This window comes from Anomaloglossus baeobatrachus, chromosome 1 (assembly GCF_048569485.1).
Source record: "Anomaloglossus baeobatrachus isolate aAnoBae1 chromosome 1, aAnoBae1.hap1, whole genome shotgun sequence".
NCBI classification, from domain to species: Eukaryota; Metazoa; Chordata; class Amphibia; order Anura; family Aromobatidae; genus Anomaloglossus; species Anomaloglossus baeobatrachus.
The window spans coordinates 713,657,329-713,676,978 of NC_134353.1; the positions used below are offsets into that span (position 1 = coordinate 713,657,329).

At 42.7% G+C, this 19,650-nt stretch overlaps 1 protein-coding gene across 10 annotated transcripts in view; it reads right to left on the reverse strand.

Moving 5' to 3' along the window:
* FBRSL1 (fibrosin like 1) overlaps positions 1 to 19,650 on the reverse strand; it is a 792,546-nt gene that overhangs the window by 366,746 nt on the left and 406,150 nt on the right. For all 10 annotated transcript variants that reach the window (XM_075321861.1, XM_075321929.1, XM_075321892.1 and 7 more), the window contains one exon: positions 13,176 to 13,277. In XM_075321861.1, coding sequence (XP_075177976.1) covers positions 13,176 to 13,277 — 102 coding nt within the window. The remainder of the gene's footprint in view (positions 1 to 13,175; positions 13,278 to 19,650) is intronic.

Here is a 19,650-nt window from a genome sequence, read left to right on the forward strand (position 1 = left end):
TCACTATATCTATATATCCTGTCTAGTGCCGCCTAGTGTTGCTTGAGGGATGGCCCCGTTTCCTGAAGTCATGCAGCATAGAGCAGAGGTTCCCAACTCCAGTCCTCAAGGCACACCAACAGTGCATGTTTTCAGGATTTCCTTAGTATTGCACAGGTGATAATTTAATTAAAGGTGCTGAATCCAACACCCATGCAATGCTAAAGAAATCCTGAAAACATGCACTGTTGGTGTGCCTTGAGGACTGGAGTTGGGAACCTCTGGCATAGAGGCTGTCAGTTAAGCAGAAAGAGTCAGGGAATAGAGCTGGAGTGACAGGGGCTCCAGATCTACCATAGCTATTTGCATATTAATTGAAATGCTGTTTTCTCAGTAACAGAGGAACAGACTGGCCATGTAAAGGTATTCCTGGACTTGTCTTTGAAAGCGCTATATTCGCATATGAATAGTTTAGGGTTTGAAATCCTGAAAGGGAATCTGTCACCAGGTTTTTGCTACCCTACCTGAGAGCAGAATAATGTAGAAACCAAGATCCTGATTCCAGCAATGTGTCACTTGTGTGGCTGCTTGCTGTCACTTTGATAAAATTACTGTTTTTTTGCTTCAAATCTAGTAGTTATTTGAATGGGGAGGTTTATATCCCAGCACAGGAGGCCAAGTAGTTCTGTAATGATAAAATCACTGTGTAATCAGCAGGATATTATCAAAACTACACTAAACAGCCCAGTAAGTGACACCTAAAAGCCCAGTAAGTGACATAGCTGGAATCACCATATCACTCACTACATTATGCTGCTCTTGGATTAGGAGGAAAAAACTTGGTGACAAATTCCCTTTAACCCCTTCACGACCTTTGACGGATATATCCGTCATGGAGCGTGTGACGTTAAGCCCCGCCCCCCTGCCGCGGGCAGTATGCGGCGATCCGCGCACATAGCTGTTTTCAACAGCTGACATGTGTGCCTGCATGTTACGAGTGGAATCGCATTCCTCCCGCAACATTAACCCCTTACATCTTGCTGCCAAAGTCTGGCAGCGAGATGTATATACGAGCGGTCATGATTTTCACTTACCGCGACCACACCGGAAGTCACGTGAGTGATCACGTGACTTTCGGTGGTTGCCATGGTAGCACAGGGTCATGTGATGACGCCTGCAGCTACGACGAGTCACTTTCGTTTTCACTCGGCCCGGAGGCCAGTGAAGCAGGAAGTGACCGTATCTGCTATTTACAGCTATATAGCTATGATCAGCAGATAGTGCAGAGCGATCGGATTGCTGATCGCTATAGCCCCCTAGGGGGACTAGTAACATAAAAAAAAAAAAAGTTTAAAAAAACCCCTAAAAGTTCAAATCACCCACCTTTCCCCCCATTGAAAATTAAAGGGTTAAAAATAAAATAAAGCTACACATATTTGGTATCGCCGCGTTCAGAAATGCCCGATCTATCAATATATAAAATCAATTAATCTGATTGGTAAACGGCGTAGTGGCAAAAAAATTCCAAACGCCAAAATTACGTTTTTTGGTCGCCGCAAGTTTTGCGCAAAATGCAATAACAGGCAATCAAAAATGGTACCATTAGAAACGTCAGCTGGAGACGCAAAAAATAAGCAGTCACTGAGCCATAGATCCCAAAAAAATGAGAACGCTACGGGTTTCGGAAAATGGCGCAAAACATACGCCACTTTTATTGGACAAGCTTGTGAATTTTTTTTTAACCCCTTAGATACAAGTAAACCTATACATGTTTGGTGTCTACAAACTCGCACCGACCTCAGGCATCATACCCACACATCAGTTTTACCATATAGTGAACACCGTGAATAAAACATCCCAAAAACTATTGTGCCATCACACTTTTTTTGCAGTTTTTCCACAGTTGGAATTTTTTTGCGGTTTTCCAGTACACCATATAGTAAAACCTATGGTTTCATTTAAGAGTACAACAAAAAAGAAGCCCTCATATGACAAGATTGACGTAAAAATGTTTATTTTTACGTCAATCTTGCCATATGAGGGCTTGTTTTTTGTTGTACTTTTAAATGAAACCATAGGTTTTACTATATGGTGTACTGGAAAACAGCAAAAATATTCCAACTGTGGAAAAACTGCAAAACGGCTCTCGGAAAAAGGGGAGCAAAAAAACGCAAAAACGGAAAGTGCCCGGGGGCTGAAGGGGTTAAAAAGGACAGAATGCACATTCAAGATATAAACTGCAAAACGTAAATGATATTGCAAGCGGATTGGAAAAATCATGGACAATGACTGCTACTGCAATTTCTTCTTCAGATATGCTTCCAGCTTTCATTGGCAAAAACATCCTGGTTTACACATAGCATTTTTCATTGTTAACATGGCATGTCTATCAAATGATCAACAGTCATGGGTGAATGTTCTTATGTTCATCTGTAGCAAGAGGGAAAGTGAAAAATGTTTTGGATCTTGAGGATAAAATCATCCAAATTATTCCAATATTAAGTTAAAACTCCATCATCACGAGTATACAGACAGAACAAAAACCAACATGTTACAAGTGCAGCATGCGTCACGGTATCTAACTTGAATAGGAACGCATGTGGTGTTTGCAACATGTTGGTTTTTATTGTCTGTATACTCGTTGTGATCAGGGCTGTGGAGTCGGTAAGCCAAACCTTCGACTCTGACTCCTCAATTTCTCTTGCACCGACTCAGACTCCGGCTCCGGCTCCTACATATATTGCTTATAGTTAGGTGAAAAATTTATTGTAGTACATGAACATGTGTATGTGAACATCAGACATTTAATTATTTTTATGATACAATAATCAAGATATTTAGATAGAACATAAAATATATTTATTGGAATACAACTTTAGAACACAAAAAACTAATAAATTGTAAATATGTAATACACTATGTAATATACAGTAGATTACGTATATATCTTGTTTGTGTGTATATATATATATATATATATATATATATATATATATTGTATTACATATTGTATTACATATTTACAAATGTATTAGTTTTTTGTGTTCTAAAGTTGTATTCCAATAAATATTTTATGTTCTATCCAAATATCTTGATTATTGTAACATAAAAATAATTAAATGTCTGATGTTCACATTGTACTACAACACATTTTTCACTTAAATATAAGCATTATACTAAATATTATTTAGTAAAATATTCAGCACATTCTGCATTGCACTACTGTCCCCAATTTATTATATATTCTAGGAGTCGGAGCATTTTATACCGACTCAGACTCCACCAAAATGAGCTCCGACTCAGACTCAGACTCCACGACTCCGACTCCACAGCCCTGGTTGTGATGATGGAGTTCGAACTTAAAGGGGTATTCCCATCTGCAAGATCCTATCTCAATAAGTACTAGATGTAATAAAAATAATATTAACATATACCTCCAATCAGAAATGTAGTATAGTTCTCCTGATTAGCTACAGTGCCTTGCGAAAGTATTCGGCCCCCTTGAATTTGTCAACCTTTTCCCACATTTCAGGCTTCAAACATAAAGATTAAAATGTTAATGTTATGGTGAAGAATCAACAACAAGTGGGACACAATTGTGAAGTTGAATGAAATTTTTTGCTTATGTTGAACTTTTTTTAAAAATAAATAACTGAAAATTGGTGCGTGCAATATTATTCATCCCCTTTACTTTCAGTGCAGCAAACTCACTCCAGAAGTTCATTGAGGATCTCTGAATGATCCAATGTTGCCCTAAATGACTGATGATGATAAATATAAGCCTCCTGTGTGTAATGAAGTCTCCGTATAAATGCACCTGCTCTGTCATAGTCTCAGTGTTCTGTTTAAAGTGCAGATAGCATCATGAAAACCAAGGAACACAACAGGCAGGTCCGTGATACTGTTGTGGAAAAGTTTAAAGCCGGATTTGGTACAAAAAGATTTCCAAAACTTTAAACATCCCAAGAAGCATTGTGCAAGTGATCATATTGAAATGGAAGGAGTATCATACCACTGCAAATCTACCAAGACCCGGCCGTCCATCCAAATTTTCATCTCAAACAAGAAGAAGACTAATCAGAGATGAAGCCAAGAGGCCCATGATCACTGTGGATGAACTGCAGAGATCTACAGCTGAGGTGGAAGAGTCTGTCCACAGGACAACAATGAGTCGTACACTGCACAAATCTGTCCTTTATGGAAGAGTGGCAAGAAGAAAGCTATTTCTCAAACGCATTCATAAAAAGTGTCATTTAAAGTTTGCCACAAGTCACCTGGGAGACACCAAACATGTGGAAGAAGGTGCTCTGGTCAGATGAAACCAAAATCGAACCTTTTGGAAACAATGCCGGTATTTTTGGTGTAAAAGCAACACAGCTCATCACCCTGAACACACCATCCCCACTGTCAAACATGGTGGTGGTAGCATCATGGTTTGGGCCTGCTTTTCTTCAGCAGGGACAGGGAAGATGGTTAAAATTGATGGGAAGATGGATGAAGCCAAATACAGCACCATTCTTGAAGAAAACCTGTTGGAGTCTGCAAAAGACCTGAGACTGGGACGGAGATTTGTCTTCCAACAAGACAATGATCCAAAACATAAAGCAACATCTACAATGGAATGGTTCACAAATAAACGTATCCAGGTGTTAGAATGGCCAAGTCAAAGTCCAGACCTGAATCCAATCGAGAATCTGTGGAAAGAGCTGAAAACTGCTGTTCACAAACGCTCTCCATCAAACCTCACTCAGCTCGAGCTGTTTTCAAAGGAAGAATGGGCAAGAATTTCAGTCTCTCGATGTGCAAAACTGATAGCCCAAGCAAATTTCAGCTGTAATCGCAGCAAAAAGGTGGAGCTACAAAGTATTAACTTAAAGGGGACGAATAATATTGCAAGCCCAACTTTTCAGTTTATTTTTTAAAAATGTTTAAAATAAACAATAAATTTCAACTTCACAATTGTGTCCCACTTGTTGTTGAATCTTCACCATTAAATTTAAATTGTTTTATCTTTATGTTTGAAGCCTTAAATGTGGGTAAAGGTTGACAAATTCAAGGGGGCCGAATACTTTCGCAAGGCACTGTATGTCACTTACCTTATATGAAGGGCATTACAGTGCCTTGGATTTCCATGGTTACGACAACTACCCTGTTTCCCGAAAATAAGACACTGTCTTATATTTTTTTTTGCCCTGAAAAAAGCACTAGGTCTTATTTTCAGGGGGTGTCTTATTCTCGATAAGACATGGTCGGGGGTAAGTTTACCCCCCACAAAAAGCAGACCCCCCCCCTTCCCAGGATCGTCATACTTACCAGCCCCAGGAGTCTGTATGGCTCCCATAACCTCCTGTGATCTCCCAGCAGGTGTGCTGCACGATTCCCCTGTGTCTGGCTGACACACATACTTCAGATCACACACACACAATCAGATAGCATACACTCATATGGAGACACACACACACACACACACACACACACCAGATAGCATACACTCTTATGGACACACACACACCAGATAGCATACACTCATATAGACACACAAACACACACACACACACACACACACACACACATCAGATAGCATACACATAAACACACACACATCAGATAGCATACACACACACATCAGATAGCACACACACACACACACACACACACACACACACATCAGATAGCATGTGTGTATGCGATCTGTAGTGTGTGTGTGTGTGTGTGTGTGTGTGTGTGTTACGCTGCAGGACCCTGATTCGCTCACCTGCTCCCAGTCGGCATCTAGTGAGTATGACTGTGGGGTCTTTTTCTTTCGGGGGTCTCCGCTGTCTATAATGAAGTGTCCTGCGGTGTCTAACTTTTTCACCCGTGCATGACACTTCATTATTGACCGCAGCTAGGTCTTATTTTCAGGGGATGTCTTATATTTAAGCTTCCCTGAAAACTCGGGTAAAGCTTCGGGGGAGGTCTTATTTTCGGGGAAACACAGTAGGAACTAACCAAATGTGTAGTTGTAATCATGAATACCTAAGTTACTCTAATGCCCTGCACATGATGTAAGTAACATGGCTATCAAAGAAGAAGTATACTACATTTCTAATTGGAGCTATTTGCAGATATTACACCTACTGCATATCTGGATAGAATCTTGGAGTTGGGAATAACCCTTTAACATTGGAATAAATTGGATAATTTTATCTTCAAGATCTGGAACATTTTTCCACTCATTCCCCTTGCTATGGGTTATGCATGATCACGGTCTTCTGTTGAACTGAGGCTTATATCCTATACACATTGAAGGAGAGCTGGTAATATTACCAATTTTATTCTCATGTTTATCTTCCCTTGAAAGAATCTAAGTTTTCCACAAATACATTTTATTAAAGTTTGTGTTATGATATATTTTATAAATAAGCATAGTAAACAGCAGATTCTTCCTCATTCAGACGACCGTTCCGTTTGTCCTGCTCAGTTCCTGTTTTTTTGTGGACCTACTGACAGGACCATCTTTTCAATGCCTTTTGTGTAGGATCGGATGGCACATGGAAGCAATTCTGTGTTCATCAGTTCCTACAAAAAACCACATCGGATGCCGTATGTCCGTTCCGTTATTATGGAACATGTCCTATTCTGTTCCGTAATTGCGGACCGTAACACAATACAAGTTAATGGGTCCGCAAAATTCCCAGAAGCGGCAGTGAAGCACTTCCATGTGGCTTCCATCGGGTGCCCTTGCAGTCTGTGGCTCCCCTCCAGCCCCGCAGCTGCTTGCACTGCAGTGTAAGCAGCTGTGGGGATGACGAGCGCTGACATTAGGTTAGCAAAGTTCATTACCTGCTGTGATGAAGTCCTGCACACCTGACGTCAGCACTCGTCAATGACTTCCAAGCCTCACATCAAGTCTTTCGAGCTGCCAGAGACTGTGACTAGTGGTGAAGTCACGGGCCGCTCGCGATACTTTGCTTGTGAACACGTCAGACATTGGAAGTCAGTGATGAGCGCTGACGTCAGGAGTGCAGGACTTCATCACTGCAGATAAAGTACCTAGCTAACCTCCTGAAGTCAGCACTGGTCATGCCCTGCGGTGACCTGGGCTGGCCAAATGATGTTAGCTCAGGTCACTGCACTGATCTCCCAGCCAATGGGGAACATTCTGTTCATCATTGACTTGGACAGAGAGTATGGATCGTCGTGGGACCCCCTTATTGGATTACAACGGACCCAGATTTTTTTTCTTTGAAATAAATTAGTGAAAGAGGAAATGTTTTGGGTTGAGTTTTGAGTGTTTTTTCAAATAAAAATGTGTATTTTTTTTTATTACTGACTGGGTTAGTGATGTCGAGGTATCTGATAGATGCTGTGACATCACAACCACAGGGCTTGATGCTAGGTGATATTACACAGCTGGTATTAACCCCATATATTACCCCATTTGCCACCACACCAGGGCAATCGGAATGAGCCGGGTAAAGTCCCAGGACTGTCGCATATAATGGATGCGGCAATTCCGTCCAGCTGCTGGCTGATATTTTTAGGCTGGGGGGCTCCCAATAACGTAGGTCTCCTCAGCCTGAGAATACCACACAGCAGCTGTGAGGCTTTATCTTGGCTGGTATGAAAATAGGTGGGGACCGCACGCTATTTTTTTAAATTATTTATTTATTGTACTATACAATATAGACCTGTCCACCAGTGGCTGTCATTGGTTGCAGTCAGACAGCTGTCACTCAGCGTGGGGGCGCGTCTGACTGTTACTAATCACAGACGGGGGGAGGGGTGAATATGTATGAGCCTAATGAGCGGCCGGCTCTGGGAGATCAAAGAACTGCCACGGGAGCAGTGTGACAGCCGTGCCGGTGATCAGTGAGTATGTAGCGCTTGCTCCTACCCCTTTGCCTCAGATTTTGTTTCTCATAGACATTATATGGGGACCAGCATCTGGCCAGATAACCTGGATTGCATGTAACTCTCCTTCCATTGCTCTGGTGCGGGCAGATGCTGACACTGCTGCGCGGCAGATGCTGACACACTGCAGTGCGGGCAGCCGTGGGGCTGGTTCGGGAGCAGGACACAGACTGCAGGGGCACCCGTGTGGCTTCCGGGGATTTTGTAGACCCATTGACTTGTATTGAGTCACAGTCAGTTATTACGGAACAGAATAGGACATGTTCCATAATAACAGAACGGACACACGGCATCCGATATGTTTTTTTGTAGGATCGGATTCACACGGAAGTGCTTCCGTGTGCCATCTGATCCTACACAAAAGACATTGAAAAGATAGTCCTGTCAGTAGGTCCACTAAAAAACAGGAACTGACCAGGACAAAACGGAACCGTCATGTGAATGAGCCCTTAAGCTGAACCTGTTCTCCACTCTGTGTTCTCTTGCCTCCTGAGCTGTGCATTTCTCAGCAATCTTTTGAACGATGGGGGTAAGGGTCTACAAATTTGTTCTACACCTAATATGAACAAAATTAAAAGGGACAAAAAATGTATGCAAAAGTTTACTTTCAAACGGATATTGTCAAAATGTATTACATGTTACAATTTATGACATGTCCACATAAAATGTACCGATTCTGCAGAATGGTCTAACAATTTTGGACATTGTTCATGGCTTCCAGATCTCATTTTAGCCAATAACTTGGCAGTAAAATAAAGACGAAGAGTAATGAACAAATGTGTTTGCATACCAACAACTTGGAGATAAACGAGGAATAATTGTTATTAATGTAATTTAAGCCTTTCTTTTTAAGAATGACCAACTTGATCTGCAGCAATGTTTAGGTAGGTGCTATACGTGAAGGTAACATCCATGCCGGAACTCGCACTCCCTCGGCAAGCTTGCTTTTTAACCATAGTGCATATAGGTGCCATCTCTTCTTCAGGTAAGGGACATGCATGAATTTGGTTACCCACATGATTTAAAAACACCCATGATTGATTAGAAGATATTCCTATTGTAGCCACTTTTGCTGACAGGGGTCAGCATGGGCACTCAGACTAGTCCTGCCATACCTTTTCAACAATAGTGCGACAGTAGCCCACGCACATTAATAAGCAATGGATTCCCAAGACGCTTTTATTACAAACTATTGCATATAGGGTACACTAACAAGAGATGGCGTTTTGGGAATGCTTTGACCCAGCCGTATAGTTATCTCAATTTGCTTCTCGTGAAGGTCACTCAGATCCTTACTCTTTTCCCACTTGAAAAACAGTAACCACAAGAACTGGCTGATAATTGATGTGATGTCCCCTGTTCAGAGGTTCCTATGTTATGGCTGATCTGTGTATATTTTCTGTTGTTTATCACCGTAAAGCTTGCTGTGTACGGATAAATATTTCTGCAATCCCAAAAGTAGGAGAAGTCCAGCAATGCAGAGATAGTCTTCTAAGACTTTACTTTTATTCCATCATTCCACCGACCGTAATCACAGGGAAGGAATTATACCTTCATTGCTTCTGACACATTCACAATGCAAATTATACCAATTCAAAAAACTTCTCTAATCGGTTATATCAGTAAACACCATATGTTCACTATCATGCCCTACATCATTGCAGGACTCTGTGCTGTCCACACCATATTCTTCTGGGCTCTCAAGTTCTCACCTTGTGTTCCCCTCATACAAGCCCTAATGCGTTTCCTGACAAATTTGTTCATATAATGGACTATTTAAAACAGGTCAAAATCATTCACTGGGGTAAAGTCCCAACCCCTACTCAAGATTGGCTTTTGAGGCTCCGACACTATATAACTAGATGTGTTTAGGGCAGGATGACCTCTCGCTTTCTCCTTCCTGTGGATGTTGGTGATGTTTACCCTCTTTCTGGTCTGTACTTCTTCCTGTTTTTCCGGCTTCACTGTATATGAAGGATGGGCTGCTCCTTTATGGTTCCAAAAACCATCTTACTGTTGCTTCAAATTAAGTCTTTGTCTCTTGATGTGAGGACTCGAAGACTCTGTCATTTTCTAAGATTTATAGAAAAAAATTGTATCGAAGCCACCAGAACAATCCCAGTACATATAGTTTCTAAGATGTATAGATCATTGTTTCTGAGTCATTAGTATCTGTATAGGTGACCCTCTTTTTGTGTCTGGACTGTAATGTTACTTCCTCGACTTCTTTCCACACTCATACCGCCTTCTGCTACCAGTCTTTAACATGTCAAAAGGAATTGTGATTTTTCATGTCATTATCAAGTGTGGCCAAACTCATCTGCGAGATTTGTAACTGCTTTTCTCCCTCACTAACACAACTTATCATGGTTTAGCCAAGAATAAGGGGAAGGTTGATCTTCCATAGTTCACAATAAGACGACTGCAGAAAGTGACAGAAATGTTTTGTTGGCCATGACTTAGGCATAACCTGTCGGAACATGTAGACCAGTGCATGGGTTCCTATATTTTTGATACCTTAGTATATTATTAATAAGGTTTTACTAAAGAACAGCAGTCAAAATACAAGCCGAGAAACTAGATTAGGATCAGAAGGGAAGGCCTGTGGCCTAATAGAATTAAACTACCTTATTTTTTGAATTTTAAGACGCAATTTTCTTCTTAAAAAATTGGGAGGAAAATGAGGGGTTCGCCTTATAATCCGAATGCACATTACCGGGAGGTGATGGGAAGGGGTCACAGGAGGCAGGTGCTGTGCTGGGGCCTGTACGGAGGAAAGTGAGGCAGGAAGCATCTTGAAAAAATTGGCGGTGTTCAAATAATGGTGCACGGAAGCGGCACGTGCGCAGATGGAGCTCTCCGCTCAACATCTCATTTGCGCATGCGCTGCCTCCAGCCCAATGATCCAAATGCCAGTGGACTTAAGAAAAAAAAAAAAGCGCATGCACAGATGAGATCTTGGCTTGTCATTGAGCTCAAATCTGCGCACACGCCGACTACGGGCGCCATTTCTTTGAAGCCCGCACCGCCGAGAGTTTCTGGAAATTGCCTACCTTACAGCATCTGGGACACCCGCCGGCCGCACCAATCGCAGCATCGACCTGCTGCACCACCAATGCCATCCTCCCCAGTAAGAGACCAAAGGATTTTTTTACACCTTTTTTTTTCCTCTAAATTTGGGGTACAACTTCTAATCCGGTGTGTCTTATAAACCGAAAAATCCGGTATATATTTCTAGCGATTCCATATAAACAATATAAATATAAACTAGCATTATACTTTATAAAGCATGCATCGGTCTGTGCAAACTGAAGATTTCCAGCACACTAGTGTTGAGCTGATGTTTGGCACATAGTCCCAATATTTCAGCAATGCAATAAATGGGTTGATAACTGGACCCTTGTACGTGATCAGCAGAGCTCACGGTCATTTTTTTAACACTTTGAAAAATCTGTCCGTGATTATGATATTCTTTCTTCTATGGTTCTGCCGACACAGCATGGTTTTTGAACAAAGAATTGTCTTTCATACCACACGAGAATAGCAGTCATGTTTTGGTGGTGCAATATTTGGAAGAATTCACCACAGCAACAATGTTTGGTTTACACATTCTGGTCTGTATTTGCAGTAGATGAAGAGAAATGCCTCCAGTGGATATGATCAGTAATTGATCACCATTACTGCTCCAGCTTCTTTTATACATCTGGTTTTCTCATTTGTCTACTTTGAAAGAGAAGCCATCAGGAAATAACTTATGAACCGTTAATATCAGATTTTTGGGTTATATGTATTTTAGATTTTGTTGTTGTTGTTTTTGGCAATGTTATCTGTTTTCACGATTTTTATTAAAGCACCACTCACAAATCACAGGAGACCATCTGTCAGCAGATTTACACTATTTATTCTTAGAGCAGCAAATGTAAGGGCAGAGAGCCTGATTGCAGGGATATGTGATTTATCTGTGTGCTGTAGTTTCAATAGAATCTGTACTTTATCAGCAGGAGATTATCATTAGAGGACTAGAATGCCAAGAAGTGAGGACAATCTGTATAACCCCACCCTCAGCACTGATTGGCAGTTTGTAGACAATGTATAGTATACACAGGAAGCTGCCAATAAGAGGTGTGGGCAGCTTATATCCAAGCTCAGCATTCTGACCACTACTACATCTACAACAGAGAAAACAGGGATTCTATCAAAACTACACCAAGCAGTCAAGTAAATGGAATCAGGCTCTCTTCCCCTACATATGTTGCTCTCAAATTACATAGCGAAAACCTGCTGACAGAAACCACAGAACCTCAAACAGATCAGTGAGTCGTTTTGTGAAATTCAGTGCAAGTCCTATACTTAATCCGTTTTTGAGGATCAGCCTTGGCCATTCAAGTCTATGGAAATTCAACAAAAATGGATGTAAAACGGAAGACAAGTGTCAATGGGAAAAAAACACAAACAGTTTACCTTCTCCATTTTTAAATACAATTTAGAAAAAAAAACCCGTCTAACACGGATTTAAAAAGGAGGCAATATAAGTGAAACATGGGAGGAAAATGGTCTGTTTTTGATAGATGCAAAATGGAAACAGATGTGTAACTGTAGTATTAAAAAAAGCCTGTCACCGGATCAAAAGTGGTCAGTTTTTGCTCTTATTTTATTTTCGCTTCTCCCTGAATATTACCATTTTTAAATTAAAATCCACTGTGTGATTTCAGAGACATGGGCTTTCTTATTTAGTGCTACTATTTTAGATCTTTGCCAAGGGAGTGTTATAGGGTAACTATGTAGAGCAGCCAAAAGATACAATCCTAGAAAATACTGCGAGCAATACCTCCATGTAAAGAGCAGAAAAATATTCACCAAGTAATAACAATCAAGTCTCTAGAACAATATGGTGGAATTTAAAAAAAATAAAATAAACAATATTTAGCTCAGCAGCAGGATTATATTATGAGCAAATATTGGCCACTTTTGACCGGCTAATAGGACTTCTTTAATTGGATAGAGAAAACACATAGTGGAGACTAACAGGAATTTATTCTGTCTCAATGGATTGACACGGTAGCCATATAACCCTGAGGGTAAAGCTCAGACAGAGACTTAAAAGTAATTACCACCATGACTTCAGTGCTTGTAACCAAAGCTTTAATGCAATAAACGCAGCTTATATGAACTGCTTTTAGGCTGCTTGTACCAAAGTGTATTTTCTTTAATTATTATTAATGTTAATGGTTGTGTAAAATGGTGGCAAAGACAGGTAACTAGTGCGGTGCGAGAAAGATCCCCGATGTAAAAATACTTACATCACTGAGACAGTCATGAGAGCTGCTGCGCTGAGAACTCATGGCTTCTTTGATATTACTGTCGTCATTGCTTCTGCCATTTCGGTTCCTGGGTGCTTTGACCTGAAAAAAACCCAAAAACAACCATTTAGAAAAAAAAAAAGTTAACAAAAGACCTTAACATTTTGGCTCGATCTACACCTAGACCTTTATTTACTTGCTACAAAAATTGTGATATGTTAGTGAATAGTTTAGGCGGTTACCAAAGAATGTAAAAAAAAAAAAGCCTAAACTGAACCCATATAGTTTTTTTTAATAATAATTGGGGACAAGATTTAACAATATTTTACCAGAAATCTGGCTTAAAACAACTTAAAATATTGAGGGATTTTTGCAAAACTCACATCTTTGGCAATTTGACGCAGCTCCACTAACTGTCAGAATCCAGGGCAGAGCTGAGGTGGGTCAGGGGGTGACCAAGCAAGACCACCTAAGGCTACGTTCACACAGGACATCTTTTGCTGTGTTTATAAAGTCACAAAGATGCACCTAAATGCATGCATTTCCTTCTCCCAGCAAAGTCTATGAGATTCGATTTTGCTGTCCACACTGGGCATATTTTTTTGTCAGCATCTTGGCTGTGTTCTTGAAGATGCAGCATGTCAATTCTTTTTGCGTTTTTCCAGAGTTTTTGAGCCCTTCGAGTCAATAGATTTGTCTTAAAAAAACGCATTGGGCAAAATGGAGTAAAAACATGGCAAAAACGCGTTTCTTGATGCGATTTTGACAAGGGTGCGTTTCTGTGCATTTTTAGGGCCAAAAACGCTGCATTTTTGTGGTTTGCAAAGATGCACTGTGTGAACAAAGCCTTATGCATGACGATAAGTCATTAAATCACGCAGATGTGTACGCCAGCCCCTGACTGAGGAACATTTCTGCAGTGGTACATGGCAGCTTAAAGATGAAGATGTCCCAAGTTCATTAAGAGAACCAAGCATTTTGTATCAAATTAAGAATGACAAATCTTTGAAATTGCCAGAAGTCAGTAAAAATAAGTAAAAAAAAAACAAAAACAAAATATGCCTGTAATTTTTTTTTTTTTTATCCAGAGGATCTTGTACAGTTTATGCTGCTAACGGTAATTAATACTTTCCAGCTCACAGTAATTACTGACAATATCATCGTATCCATATTCTTAGCTATAGATATCAATAGCTTATTCCTTTATGGATTGTTGTGGGTTTCCATTACATCCATAAAAAAAAAAATTAAACTCCGGTATCCAATCGTATTGTAAACTTTTGCAGACAACTTGTTCATGCTATCAGAAATGCAGCTCCTTTATCCATACTCTCCCGCACACACGGGGCTTGGAGCACTTCATATTACCCATGAACAAAGGTTTGAGCTGATCTAGTTATCGGTTTTATTAATTCCTCTGTTCTTTTCCAAATATGATTAAGAAATCACCAGTTATGGCACAACAGTGGGACGGTTTTATAAGGGAACCTGTCAGATTTAATGATGCTGTGCAGAGAAAATCAAATTAGAGGCCTGGCTGACGTTATTAACCTGCCGCAATGAATATCAATTCTTAGCTGTACCATGGCTTCTGGGCCCCTATTTGTTATTGGGAATTAAGAAGCTGCCGGTGGCTGTGACAGATCATCCTCAGTTACACCTGCTGCTTACGACTAGGGGTGACACCTGCCTAAATTCATCAGCACATACCCTAATAATATACGTCCGTCAGCAGCTTACACAAGTATTAATTACCACAAATCAACAAACAACACAGCTTTTTGTCAATGGTTATCACCACAGACGCGGTGCTCCAGTAAAGTGATGAAATCCACACATTTCACACTTCAATGTTAGAGAACTACAGTAATGAAAAATAACGGAGTCCCAAAAACGGACCATGATCACTGAAGGTCGTGCAGCCACAAGACAGCCACATACAAACACTTAAAGGGAACCGGTCATGTGAAAAAATGCTATTAATCTGCAGGTCACTAGTGCTCTGATCCTGCCCAATGTCCGCATTGAGAGCCACGCTATCGGGAAGAAATTAACTTTATTCTTCCCGGCACTATCAGGCTTTCAGTCACCATGGTGGCACTGGTGGGCTTTCAGTCACCGCTCAGTGTATAGTGAGTGGAGGTTGTGACCACGCCTCAGGCAATGGCTGACAGCCGGCTCAGCATTAGAGGCTCTCAATACAGGTGCCATGCAGATTTAGCATGCTATTAACCTGCAGATTAACTCCATATTTGCAGGTTATTTTTCACATGACAAGTTATTTTTATTTTATAGTTGTATCTGATCTCAAATATTTTTTTTTTACCACAGTATAAATTCTTATATCTATAGAAAGAATTGGTCTTGCTAAAGTTCAACTTTTCCTGCCATTGGGACAGTCATATTTTTTCTATTGCTCTGCTATAGGGGTGTTTTGCTCCCTGGCCCCTGTCTGACACTCGCCTTCTGCCGGCTTCACCTTCTATCGCCAATGATCCGGTCGGTCGGTGACTTGTTGCCAGTTCCAGTGTTTCATGGAGGACCGGAGGTCACAACTTAATACATCTATATGAGAGCCTCGTTCTGGCTCTCATAGAGATGCACTGAGATCATGTGACTTAACTTCTGACTTCCGACCAGTGAGAAGTTAATGATTCACAAGATGACGCCGTGGAACCAGAGCGGCGTCAGTAAAAAGTGAAGACGCTGGAAGGTGAGTATATGACAGGGGGCGGGGACTTAGGATTTAAAGAGCCACTCCAGTGCTGGACAAAACAAACGCTTGGGCAGTGCTTTAAAAAATATAAAGAGCTAAACAATCTGGACAAAGTAACCAAATTAGCTACAATAGAAAAGGAGCAAGCAAGGCAAGAAAGATCTCAAGAACATTTTTAACCCCTTCCTACTCTAACGACTTCCTGTTTTGTAATTTAGATTTTAAGGTTTCATTTTTATAGCATTTAATACCCAGTAAACGTGAACTGCAGATAGGATTCTCCAGGTCAGAAGGATTACGGTCATGCCAAACATGCATAGTTTTTTTTTGTTTGTTTTTAATTGTAAAAAAAAAAAAATTAAAAATGTGTAAACTAAATATCGTAAATAACTGTATTTTGATTGTGACACTGTTTTCCAACACTTGAACGTTTTCAGTGGATGGAGGTGTGGGGGGTGTATTTTGTGCGCCCTGAACCCACATTTTTATTGTTACCATTTTGGGGCAGACACGTTGTTTCTATCGCTTTTTCTGCATTGACTCTACTGTGCTGCGACAGCTGAAAAGACAGGCACAGGGGTCTTCAGCAGACCCCAAGCCGTCATGTCAATCCTTCGGCACTCTGCAACACCAGTTGAGTGGTTAGAACAGAACTCCACTTGCCGATGTTAACCCCTTCACCCTCATGCGTTTTTCCGTTTTGTTTTCTTTCCTTCCTTTCTTCTAAGAGCTATAAACTTTATTTTTCTGTCAATATAGCCATATGAGGGCTTATTTTTTGCAGGGCGAGTTCTACTTGACAAACAACATTCATTGTCACATACTGTACTGGAAAATGGGAACAACATTCCAAGTTCAGTGAAATTGCAAAAAAAAAAAAGTTTAATTGCACAATTGTTTTTGGGTTTTCTTTTTTTCATTTACCATGTTCACTATATGGTAAAACTGACCTCGTAATATGTTCCCCAGGTCATCACGAGTTCGTAGTTCCCAAACATCTATAGTTTTGAAAAAAAAATTCAGAACTTTGTAAATAAAAAAAAACCCCAACCCACAAACAATTGCACTTTTGTCATTTTTTGCGTCTTCAGCTGGTGCTTTTAATTATACCATTATATAACAACTGTAATGCCGTCGGCATCCTTGTGATCCACCAGGCAAGGATACAGACTTGCTCCGTTCCCCGCTGCAACCCTCTGCACATCACTCTGGTCTCCTTGGAGCATGCTAAGGGCGCAAGTGTATGCACTTCCTGCCTCTTTAACAGAATGCCCACACTGCCCCTTTGTGTCCCCAGCCAGTGGCTGGAAGATGCTAGGTACTTAAGGCACCCTCCCCTCCTTAGGGAGGTGCATGAGCAACGTTTTTTGTCAGTCAGTCTGTACGTTAGCTAACTGTCAGGTCCCTAGTACTTGTTCCAGTCCTGTGTTCCGGAGCCTGAGCCCTTCCAGTCCTGCATACCAGTACCCATGTATCAGCTAGTACCTGCAGTCCAGTCTGTACCATCTGTCCTGCACTACCTAATGTCCAGTCTGTATCAGCCTGCAAGTCTGTTCCAGCCATTTTGCCTGTACCTTAGTCCGTATCTGCATTCCTGACCCCTTGGGTCAGCTGCTGCAGAATCGGGCACTGCCCTGGAATGGTACAGGCTGCTACATTCCAGCAAAAGCCTAAAGTCACCATCAGAGGCTAAAGTGAAGACGAGGTAGTAACTTAGTCAGGCCCCTCGAACTTGTGGCACAGTGGGTCCACGCCCACCACTGTCACAATAACACAGCCATCATCTTCCAGCAAAGATTTGGGCTCAGCATAGAATGACTGATCAAACCAAGCACAGGTGCTCAGTGGACCACTGGGGTGGCCAAACATTTTCACAGGGGTTTTCTCCATGAATAAAGTTAATTTTAAAGTTTATTTAAATAGATATTGGAATAATAATACATTCCACAATTAGATTAAAAATAAATAAATAAAAAATGTTTCTTTGCTGAGATAATCTTGCATATATGTCCCTGCTGTGTACTGTGTAATGGATGCGTCAGACTCTACAGGGACATGGTCTCATCACACCACAGCTCCTGGGCTGAAGGAAGCAAAAAAAAAAAAAAAAAATAAGTATACAGTACATAGAAGGGACATATAATATATATAACTATCTCAGTACAGGAAAAAAATTTTTTTCTTAAACACATCCAATTGGGGAACTTATGATTCCAAGGTATATTGATTAAAATGAACTTTGTCGACTTCCGGTTCCGGCGCTGTGGTGTGAGGACGCGGGAGACAGAGCTCCGCACGTTCCTCAGCCCCACACACCGACTATAGGAGCCCCACGGCCTGGGGAGGAGGCGGAGAAGGGGAGGCGAGGAGCGGGAGGTGACCGTGCATGGAGTGGTACCTCCTCCGGAGCGGTGGCAGACAGCTGGAGCAGGGTGCTGCAGAGAAAGCAGTGCACATGGAGCGCAAAATGGCGGCCGCGGGCCGCGGCGGTGTGCAGGGAGGTGAGCGGGGAAGGATGGAGGAGGAGGAGGGGGAGCAGCTGAGAGAGCAGCAAAGAGCTCGGCAACACGTACAGCTGACAGCCCAGCAGCACGAGCAGCAGGCAGCCGAGCAGCACCAGCAGCAGACAGCTCAGCAGCACCAGCAGCAGACAGCTCAGCAGCACCAGCAGCAGACAGCCCAGCAGCAGACAGCCCAGCAGCACCAGCATCAAACAGCCCAGCAGCAGACAGCCCAGCAGCACCAGCAGCAGACAGCCCAGCAGCACCAGCAGCAGACAGCCCAGCAGCACCAGCAGCAGACAGCCCAGCAGCACCAGCAGCAGACAGCCCAGCAGCACCAGCAGCAGACAGCCCAGCAGCACCAGCAGCAGACAGCCCAGCAGCACCAGCAGCAGACAGCCCAGCAGCACCAGCAGCAGACAGCCCAGCAGCACCAGCAGCAGACAGCCCAGCAGCACCAGCAGCAGACAGCCCAGCAGCACCAGCAGCAGACAGTCCAGCAGCACCAGCAGCAGACAGTCCAGCAGCACCAGCAGCAGACAGTCCAGCAGCACCAGCAGCAGACAGTCCAGCAGCACCAGCAGCAGACAGTCCAGCAGCACCAGCAGCAGACAGTCCAGCAGCACCAGCAGCAGACAGTCCAGCAGCACCAGCAGCAGACAGCGCAGCAGCACCAGCAGCAGACAGCGCAGCAGCACCAGCAGCAGACAGCCCAGCAGCACCAGCAGCAGACAGTCCAGCAGCACCAGCAGCACAGTCCAGCAGCACCAGCAGCAGACAGCGCAGCAGCACCAGCAGCAGACAGCCCAGCAGCACCAGCAGCAGACAGCCCAGCAGCACCAGCAGCAGACAGTCCAGCAGCACCAGCAGCAGACAGTCCAGCAGCAGACAGTCCAGCAGCAGACAGTCCAGCAGCAGACAGTCCAGCAGCACCAGCAGCAGACAGTCCAGCAGCACCAGCAGCAGACAGTCCAGCAGCACCAGCAGCAGACAGTCCAGCAGCACCAGCAGCAGACAGCCCAGCAGCACCAGCAGCAGACAGTCCAGCAGCACCAGCAGCAGACAGTCCAGCAGCACCAGCAGCAGACAGTCCAGCAGCACCAGCAGCAGACAGTCCAGCAGCACCAGCAGCAGACAGTCCAGCAGCATCAGCAGCAGACAGTCCAGCAGCACCAGCAGCACAGTCCAGCAGCACCAGCAGCACAGTCCAGCAGCACCAGCAGCACAGTCCAGCAGCACCAGCAGCAGACAGCCCAGC